The following is a 10,271-nucleotide window of genomic DNA, read 5'->3' on the forward strand; positions in this document are numbered from 1 at the left end:
TGATAAGTCTCTTCTTGTCAATATTAATGAAAATGTCTGGATTTACAGAGTAAGCAAGCACAGGAGTCACAGGAAATTTCATACTAATTTGAAAAAAATAAGTATCAGAGGAAAAAAAAGTACAGTTTGAAGCCAATCATTTTGCCTCTCAGTATAATGTTATTTGCAAACTGAAACTCCAGATGAAAGGAAGAGGAGCACTCAGCTCTTTCCAAGGAGATGTTTTTTCCATCAGATGTTTCCACTGCATTTCTGCCTTGAGTGGCTCTCTTCATGCTTTTGATCAAAAAAGCTAAGATCTCCCTATTCATCTCCTTTTCCATCTTTAGAGTTTGTAGTTTCACCCCGCTCCTTTCTGTCCTGTATATACATACATGTTCTTACAACTTGCAGGTTTTTTCCTTGCTGGTCTTCCAAAGAAAGTGGCCTGTCTTTGCAGTAAGCTTTCCCAGAGCTGTTCCCCTATTGCAGTAGCTGTGATGAGGCAAAGAACCAGAGCTGTGTCTGTCCCCCTGTACCCGGGTTCCCTCTCTCCTTCCTGCAGCTCGCTCAAACTCCTCATTGACTTATCTGGATTGATGCTGAATGCCGAAGGGATATTTTCCTGCCAGCCAGAAGCCACTTGTGATGGAAATGTAAATGAAATCTGGGTAAAGTGGCTGCCTTGAGAGCATTCATGCTCCAGCGTAAAGGTCAGCGCACCTCCAGTGAGTACATCCGAATTAACAAACCTGGTCAGAGGCCTGCAGGGCTCTGACTCAGCGCCTGTAAAGACCAGGGCTAGGGAGCGAATGACATATGGCAAAAGCCCTCAGTAAAGGTGGCGGTGTGTGGTGACCTGCTCCCAAAGCACAGAGCTCTTGTGCTCCTTGGACTTCCCTCCAAGGCTATGACTGAGGAGACCCCCTCCTTTACTGCGTTGCCTTGGGTGAAACAGTTACGTCAGCCCAGGCTGGAAAGCGAGCATTTTTCAGGGCAGGTTTCCTCTGGGGAACATTCTTGCCCTTTGTATCATCAGGACAAGCCCCTGCTCAGAGGGAAGGAGGAGCTCCTCCATGATTGAGCTATCTCATCCATCGTGCGCTGAGTCCATCCGGACTGGCCCTTCCCTAATTAGGGCAGCAGTCACCTGAAACACCTTCTCCGCGGATGACCTCGCTGCTGCCTTCTCGCTGCCGCACCTCCCCATGCAGCGGCTGAGCCCGCGCTCCTCCCACTGTCTTTGCTTGCTCCCTTGCTCCATTTCCCCTCAAATCAGAAGCATGTCTGAAATCAATTAACGCGAATGAGTTGACTGGTTATTAGGGGAAAAAAAAAACCACCCCACGTTGCTCATACGTGGTCTGCACGTGCCTCTGGTCACACACAGCCTGCGCCTGCAGCCAGGAGTGACGCTCTTGGAGGGGCCTACGGGATGTTGTGTTTTTGGGGCTGAAGATGGTGACTGAAGTGGCTAGAACTGAGCTTTAGGTTGAGAGCTGCTGGAGGTGTTCATGTGCCTGGGTACATCAGGAATACAAGGGAACTGGTGGTGGAGATGGAAAGGAGCTGCGGAGCATTGGCGGAAGGGCTGTCATGTTCCTGGGGCTGGAGGGTTGTCAGGAACACGGAGCTGTGGGTCACGAGCATGAGCCTTGGACCAGGGAGGATTTTGGGTCGTTGGAAGGAAGGTGATCGTGGGTAAAGGACTGTGGCTATAGGGCTGGTCACTAGTAAGAGGCTGTGAGAGGACAGGGCAGCAGTCCTGGGACGGGGGAGTGTTGCAGTCACCTATGGGGCGACAGCAGAGGCCTGAGCACAGAAGGGTGCTGTAGGTGACATTTGGTCAGTGGCTGGGTGGAGGTGAGCCCCTTGGTTGTCTCCTTTATAGCTTCCCCTCACTTATTATCAGAGTGGGGAAGAGACTGGGTGGCCTCAGAGGTGCTCTCTGTGGAGGAGGAGCACATTGCACCAGTGCAATTCCTGCCTCAGTTTGTACTGAGCACACACCTGCTCTTGTCCCAGCCCCACTGCCCCTCTTTCCAGCTTGCACCACTCTCTGAGCCTGGCCTGCCTTAGGGTTTGCTGTGTGACAGCAGCAGCAAGCTGCAAACACGCTCCAGTGCAAAGACCTTGGCCACTGGTCGTTTGCGGCCCAAACCAGTTTCCTCGGAGCTTGAAGAGAAGTGCCTACAGGCTGCTCTTGCTTGGGGAAGCCTGAGCACTCAGCAGTGACAGGGGAGGGTGGCGATGCCAGCTGGGTGCTGGGCAATGCCAGCATTGTACTTTCCCTCTAAAGCACTCAAGAGACAGCACTGCTGGCACAGTTACTGTGGTGAAGGGCAGTTGTCTGCTCCAGTCTTTCTCTTTTCAGTGGTGACTAGAGGGGAAAACAACCGTATTTGGATGATTTAAGTTACAGGCCTCATGGTATGATCAAGCTTAGGATCTAGAACTAGTAATTCCCTGGAATTCTTCATTGAATCTTGGGTGGCAAATAAGATGAAAGAATTGTTTCGTACTAAATAGCACCGAAGGAAATCACAAGCAAATGAGCCCCATACAGGTAATGTTTTCAATTTATTTGTATAAACAATTGCATTTTAAAAAGATTCTTGTCCTACAAAAATAAATTGAAAAAACAATTCACAGAATTTTAAATAAATAATCTCAAACATACACATTTATCATGAGCAACTTGAACCCAGCCAAACCCAGCAGGCTGGGTCAGACGTTAGGTGACTGTTGACATGTGGCTGCAGAGGACGAAATGCAGAGGGAGCGCAATTCCTTTCTGAGGCGGCTGATAACTCAAACGACATGGTCTGGAGGAATTCCTCTTTACCTGCCCCTGAACAGCTCAATCTGTCCAGACTTGTCTCCCTTTGACTTTTCTTCGCTAGTGGCAGAAGGGTGCTCTGAAGAAGTGCGGTCCAGAGATGGATTTGGATGGCAATCACGTTTAACACATGTCCAAGTTTTCACTTACTACTTCCTAATACAAGTTTAGTGACGTTTTTCCCTTCTTCATGCTTCAAAATAGAAAAAGGAAGACAAGTGCCCTTCTTTCTCCCAAAGCATTTATACCAAAGACCACCTCAGACCAGTCACTGGTATTGATTGCTACAGGAGGTCTTGATTCAGCTGTTCATGCTAACAATTAAACTTACACAGCACAAGGTAACTGGTGTCTCTACAAATCAACAGAAACAGAAGTCAGAGCCACACTACACTACTGCCAGAGCCGTTATGATGCACAAGCCTCTACAAATGTTTGAGAGATTCAGATGAAATATAAAACTCAAGTCCTTTTCCACAAGTAGCCAAGGAATTTTGGGCAGGGGCACAGGTTGCTGCTCTATTCCACTCTGAAGTGACTTTTTCTTTTTACCTATAGTTCCCCAGCTGTTTTTATGGGAAGATCATCTTCTACATTTCCTCTCTAGAAATTAAAAAAAGATACCCTTATATGCAAAGTTTGAATTGCTGGTACAAGATCTTGTGTAACTTATGTGCCCAGATGAGACTAGGTATTCTAGTGTTGGATCAGGACCAACATGCCTAGATTTTGTGCTAGCTAGCCAGTTTTACTTAAGCTTAAGCCATTTACTTAAAATGCCTCCGTTTATAAATTATAAACAACACATTATCCCTCCTCCCCCCAGTAAATAGAAGTACAAGTCACGAGTACAGCTTGTGTACACAGACATAAGCTACCTTCAAGTCTCGGCGTCTTGAGGCTTTGCTGGATCTGTTCTGTACACATTTCTCTGCTGTGTATGCCCACACAGCTGCTCAGTTCTCACTATTTCCCAATAATCTCTGTGTTTTGGGTACACAAAGCTATACTACAGTCACATCCTTAACTAAAGCTATACTGTCCATTTGTCCTTAAAGTGAGAGGTTAAAACTGTATTATCAAGTAGACCAGGGAACTACAGCTATGGAAAGAATACCAATACTTTAGACTAAGTTTAAGACCTCCTCAAACTTGCATAATAAAACATCTGTATCAAAATACAAACAGCCTTGTATTGCAGCCTGAGAGTCAGTTATTTCTAGGATCATCTCTTACACATCTGTGACATATGCTTCAAAAACAAGTAGCATCCAAGAGAAGTTCTGTTTTCTTTAAATATTTTTTAAAAAGTATAATGCCACATGAAAGTAGATTTACACATAAAAAACCAAACATATAAGTTACTATACAAAGTGCCTTATTTGCGATGAGGGAGAGGTAGTATCGATGATAAATGCAATGCATTTTCCGACTTTATATAAATAAGTGAGTCTCAAGTACATTCTCTGTTAATCTTGGAGTGCTCATACTGAATTAATAATCTTTTCTGGCAGTTTTCATTAAGTCAGATTTTCTTGTACTTTGAGTTCAACGGGCTGTTTTCAAGTTCAAGAAGTTGCTGAAGCAGTACCTTGCTTTTATAGTGTTGTGTGACCTATCAAGTGGAAAGACAAAAAAACCCCACAACCCACCAACACCCTCTGTCAAGTATTAAAACAACATTAAAAAAAGTTGGAACCTTTGTCCACTTTGGAATACATAGTTCTGTTACAGAAGACTTTAAACAAGGGATTCACCACTGCAGAGCTCAAACACAGAAAATCCCTTTTCTAAATAGAAACCTTACCTGAGTAAGGAATCTAGGGCAACCCCCACAATGAAGATGCTCAAGTTTTTGTTTTTAAACACTTTTAACCATAAATAGAATAAATTACGTAGTTAAATAAATAAATAGGTGGATTTTTTACAACTCAGCAGATCGCTCTTTCAGTAGTAGTGTTGGGTTGATATCTTCCATTGCTGTTTTTGAGGTACTAACATTAATAGTTGCCTCTGTGGGTTCAGGGTTCAAGATGTGGAAAGCAGTGAAAGGACAGCCTTTCACGTTGTTGCAGATGAGCTTCTGTAAGGAGGCAGTGTTGATTATTTCAAAGCCTACTTTTCCACCAAAGGTGCTAGGCTTCCAGTACTCCGGGGAGCAGATAGCGTTTCCCATCAGTCCCTTCAGAGAGAACGGTGCTCCAATTTCCACCATCGTTTCACCAAAGATGGCACCCGGTCGTGGCTTTTCTACAAGGAGGCCTGGATACAGCTCCATAGCATCAATGTCTCCATAAAGCTCTTCCAGTTCAGCTGCCATTTCTTTTTCTCCTGTAATTATAGATGAGTAAAAACCGTAAGTGGAAAACAGTTCCCATTTTCACTGCAACACTCTCCTGTTCAAATCCAGTACTAACATAGCAGGGACCCTTGTTTGTTAGGAAGGATGAAAACCGTTACCTGTAAGTTCTTCAAAGGATCTGAATGGTTTCAACATGAAGCGTTTCCTGTACTCATTCAAGGACTGGTATCGCATTTGTCTGCTTTGGTCAATCGAAGCCTTTGCGACTTTCTGTACTGCAGCAGGAACGTTTTTCCCACCTGCAACCTATTTAAAGATGAAAAACTACTGTCACCCAATAAGAATCATGAAGAAGCTGTGCCTCTAAAGTACATTATTGATTTTGGATAGTTTTATTCCTCGTCCCACCCCCAGTTCAAGTCTCTGTTGCTTCACTAGCAACTTGAGAAGTACCTACCCTGCCAGCACGTTGCTTGGAGAAAGATTTCACCATGTGGGAAAGGCCGTGCTCCAACATTATAGAGTTGTTGTAGAGGAACTGCTGGAAAGTGTACTCCTGGTCGTGTATCTGGAAAGTATCAGGCAGAAGTGGGTGCCAGTGGTAGAGAGTATTGAATTCGGCTGCAATTCGGTTCTGGTATTGAAATCGCTGGTTGAACAGCAGCTCGGGATCAAACTTGAGTTTGAAGTGGTAACCGCTCAAGTGCTGCACGTAGTCCTCAATAACAATCTTGATTGTCTCTCCTGTGAAACAGAAGAGAATATTGGTATTGGTTCCCCGAGAAACTGTAGGTGGTTACCCTGCTCTGAGCAAATAGCACTGCTGAACTGTTCTTAAAAAAATACTATAGTGATCAGGATAACAAACACTTCAACGTTCTGTAATCTTTTACAGTAAATAACTCACATATTTTATGAGACCAAGAGTAAGGGGTGAAACAGTACTTAAGATCCCAAGAGTTTTTTGGCTGTGGTAGAGAACTGTTTCCTAGAGCCTGCGCTCCCCCTCACTCCAAGATAAGCTTCCTTGTATGTGCCACAGAACAGCACAGTTCAGTATCTACACTGTGCTCAGTCACACAATACCATCTAGGACAGAGGTAGGGGATAAAGAAGAAAGCTGTTGTCTGAAAGAAACTCAGCTTCCGAGCTGCTTAATACTGCTGTCCTGGTGAACTGTTTCAGCCACAGGTCGGGCAAGGTCTTTTCAAGCATGGTGTACATCACCATTTACCTAAGACGAACCACCACTGAACAGACAGTAAGACAGCAGCAGTATGCAGAATTACCTTTTACATAACTTCCTGAACTTAAGCCTTAATCACAGCATTTCTTTTCAAGCATACCTGAACTGACCCAACCCCAGGGGAAAAATCCCCATAGCCTGAGGTCATCGAGCCTCGCACGCTTTCCCTGAGAAATGAACCTTGACTTCCTGCCTTTTCTGTGCTCTCAGTTCCGTTTCCCTTAGATAAGGGAATTATGCATCACTTTGCTCACTTCTCTTCAGTTTTGCCTTTAACATAGCTGGGAGGAAGCTCTATCTTCATACAACCCCAGCGAGGGGTCATGAAGACTGAGATGTATGCCCTCACACACCAGTTGGAATAACTTTCCCTCCTGCAGCTGCAGTAGGTAACGGGTAGAAGTGTCACACTTGAGAGGAGGTTAGGGTTGCACACAGTGGAAGTGACACTCACCTATGAGTACAAGCCTAGTAGTTTGGAACAGCTGCTCATCATCCCACTCTGGATGCTCCTGTTTCAGGATATCGCAGACCCGGTTGTGTTCCCTCAGCCATATCGTAGCGTACATCATCAAGCCTGGGACCAAACCAAACACCTCCTGCCCCACAGAAAACTGCAGGTGTTCAGGTACGTGAGGAGGGTAGATCATCTCTGCCTGAGTGTCCCTCACCGTTGGTGGGTACATTTCTCCATCAATCATCTGCCGGGGGGCAAAGAGAGAACAAAACAAGAGTCATAAGCTATGATGCTTACAGTTGTGTTGACTGTTAGTACTGACTTTAAGCTTATGCTTTAGATCAAATACAGCATGCACAGAGTGCTAGTTTTAAGAAGTATCTGTCATCCAATAAGAAGGCAGGAATTTTGAGATAAGTCATACCTGGTATTTTAGTTTTCCATCCTTTAGAAGTCTCAGTTTAAGTTGCCTCTCCAGAGTCTCTCCATAAATATGGTTCAAGTCAACCTATAAAATAAAAGCATTTGGAACATGAAGCCAAGCCACATTTTTTGCTATTTTAGGATAGGTTCCACTTCTATAGATGCCAATAGGAGTTCACCCCTTAGTTGTTTACCTTTCAATTATGTTATTGTTACCATATAAGTATCATTCACTGATACTTAAAATGAAGCCAAATTATTTCCTGGCACCTGGAGCCATCTCTGCAGAAGAGCAAGCTTTTAAATTGCCAGTCAATTTAGAAGGACTCTGTTTACAAAGTGTTAGCAGCTTTTTATTATGCAGACAGCTCTTTGTATATACGCACATATTTTATAGCTTTCTGTTTTGGACATACTAATATTGAAGAGCTCTTTGTCCAAAGGCTGCCTGTTTTGTAGACAAAGATCCTAAATCCAAGTCTGCTTCTGAATTTCCTTCTAAACTGTCTCGTCAATTAGCTGCAGTCAAGATAATTTACAGTGCTAGACAGAGCTCTTTATAATAGACAGAGTCTGGAGCCAGTGAGTACCCAGAACTTATCTAACATGCTTTAGGTGAAAGCAGATTCTTGGGAAGAATAATAAAAGAAATCATGTGCAGATATTTTAAACAGAGCCATGGGCTTTGCACAAGCGGTCCTGACCCAGGAAGAGATGATACTGAGTGCTGGGATTTTGCTTAAGGAAAAGTTACGGAAGGGATAAGCCCATCAGGCTGTGGCAAACAGCACTGCACAGTATGTGCACCGGTGTTTGTTCACCCTGGCAGCCTGCGAGGTACCACTCTAGCTGCCCAATGGCTCCTAAGGACAAAGTGCTGGGTTCAAGTTACAGAGCTATGATCGTACCCCATGGCCAAAAGCTTTGGTGAAGCCAGGTCCTTTCTTGTGGTCCGTCTTAAAGAACTGATGAGTGAAGTGTTGGGCAAAGAACGTGAACATCACATTCGTGCCTTGTGGGTCAGGAATAAATTTCTTCCTTAGCAAAAACTTCTCCACAATCAGCTTTGAATCTGGGAGCTCTTTCTTGCCTGCGAGAGAAATAGTGAGATATTAAAGAAAACTATGTAATACTTAATTTTGTTCCTAACAACAAAAAGGCTTAAGGCTTCCAATGTATTACTGAAGAACAGCAGTATACAAATAAGGGGAATTACCTGCTTTTCACTGGTTATAGTCATAGGCTTTTCTATGCTCACTGTCTTGATTTTATTAGAAACGTCTAAATTCTCTGGTTTTAGCATGGAACTCAATGAGAACCAGAATAATTATCTTTTAGGTCTCATACAATACATCCAAAACATAGCTGTTCTTAAATTCTATAACCACTCTAAAATGGTTATAGACAAGCAGATCTTGCATCTTTTTCTTAGAAAATACTACGTAGAAATCCCTAGAAAGTAACATTACGCATCTGTTTTATTCCTTACCTTTAACACCCATTGGTGTTGGACAGTCAAGTCCTACTGGTGGAAGGCTCCTTGTATAATAGGAAAGATTGGAATAAGCTTCCCAACTTTTGTAACTATAATCACTGTTGTAAGTTGGTGGGCTGTCAATCAAGTGTGATCTGGCTGGAAAAGAAAAAAAAAAGTATTAATTTTTTTTTTTAAAACTGTACATTTTAGCCTCAAAAAGTAAATCACAGGGCCAGATCTTTTTCACGCCTATCTGTCAGCAGTTGCATTGAAAAATTCCACAAGTATCAGTTACTGATGTTAACAGGGATTACAGTTACTGAGTAACAGGACTGGGTTGTGGATTATCAGCGGGATCCAACTACTAACATGAGCAATTTGGTGCAAAGTTTATGCTAGCAAAATCCTGGGTTTCATTAAAAATGAGAGGAAAACACATTTCTATTTCAAAGCATGTTTCACACAAGCCTGTAACATGCTGAAATCTTAAATTTTCTTTGGCATGTTTCTGCCTTAACACATTTTAGCTTACTAAATTACACAGACCATTCAAGTGCAGCATTCTGGAGCCCTACGAGTAGCTTCTGCCAGTTAAGAGAGAACTCATACTTACACGTTAATACGTATCTCATAATAGCATCTCGTAAGAAGGGAATATTGTTGATGATATTCCAGGCTCCTCTGAAGTGGGTGAGGATGTAGTGGACAGTATTCGGCGAAGGTTTCAAGGTTACCCTCAGCCACGTGAAGAATTCCGCTGTGAGCATTGACAGAAAGATTATTGTAAATTAGATGCTGAGAGTAACCTGCAATCCTGGAACTGAATTCTCCAATTTCACTTCCATGAAAAGAGATTTGAGATACTTACGTGTCGTGCAGTTTTCCCCATAATATCCTGTCCTTGTACAGTCACATTCATACTGATCAAATCCTGTTGTCATGCATACTCCTCTGTTCTGACATGGGTTGGAGCAGCAGGGGTTGGCTAAAATGAAACCAGAGGCTCCAGTTAGCCTTTTACACGGCTACACCAGTATTCACATCTCGCTAAGATAACTTTTCAAGCTCAGGCAAACCATGCCCTGAAGTTTAATGCGTATCAGAAAGACAACAGAGAGCGAGCATCCATTCACACCAGCCTTCGGGCTGCTACAGGTAATAGTTATGAACAAAAGCACGGGAATTTGTGCTGCCTGACAGCAATAAACCTCCTCAGAAGGGCTGGATGGTCTCACACAGTCCAACAGAGGCCTGACACCCTTTCCAACATACGTCAAGTATTCACAAGAGAAATCACAAGAGAATACAGAACATTTTAAAACAAAATAATTAATCCATTTTGCAGCTGCGAAGAAAAGCCCATCTATGGTGAGAAGAGCGATCCCGCCGCAGCCGGACGGGACGGGACTCACCTGCGTGGCCGGCAGCCAGGAGAGCGGCCAGCAGGGCGCAGGGCAGGAGCATGGCCCGGCGGGGTAGCGGGGCAGTGGCGGGGCTCTCGCTGACGGCTCAGGCTCTGCGTGTGCTCGGCGCCGAGAACCCAATGCC

The 10,271-nt window shown here is 43.9% G+C and overlaps 1 protein-coding gene across 3 annotated transcripts; it reads right to left on the reverse strand.

The window, feature by feature from the left end:
* Positions 1-4,671: 4,671 nt before the first annotated feature.
* Positions 4,672-10,187, reverse strand: PTGS2 (prostaglandin-endoperoxide synthase 2 (prostaglandin G/H synthase and cyclooxygenase)). Of its 3 annotated transcripts, XM_010188702.1 has the most exons (10): positions 10,136-10,187; positions 9,592-9,708; positions 9,337-9,480; positions 8,736-8,879; positions 8,155-8,336; positions 7,248-7,331; positions 6,821-7,067; positions 5,578-5,864; positions 5,279-5,426; positions 4,672-5,149 (listed from the first exon to the last, which is right to left on the reverse strand). In XM_010188702.1, the coding sequence occupies exons 1-10, from the start codon at positions 10,185-10,187 to the stop codon at positions 4,743-4,745; spliced, it is 1,812 nt and encodes a 603-aa protein (XP_010187004.1). In that variant the 3' UTR covers positions 4,672-4,742. The 3 variants fall into 3 exon arrangements, with proteins under 3 accessions (XP_010187004.1, XP_010187005.1, XP_010187006.1); XM_010188703.1 differs by lacking the exon at positions 10,136-10,187 and having other exon boundaries at positions 5,279-5,425; positions 5,688-5,864; positions 9,592-9,700; XM_010188704.1 differs by lacking the exons at positions 8,736-8,879; positions 10,136-10,187 and having other exon boundaries at positions 9,592-9,700.
* Positions 10,188-10,271: the final 84 nt, after the last annotated feature.

Source organism: Mesitornis unicolor, unplaced genomic scaffold, assembly GCF_000695765.1.
Source record: "Mesitornis unicolor isolate BGI_N332 unplaced genomic scaffold, ASM69576v1 scaffold5707, whole genome shotgun sequence".
NCBI classification, from domain to species: Eukaryota; Metazoa; Chordata; class Aves; order Mesitornithiformes; family Mesitornithidae; genus Mesitornis; species Mesitornis unicolor.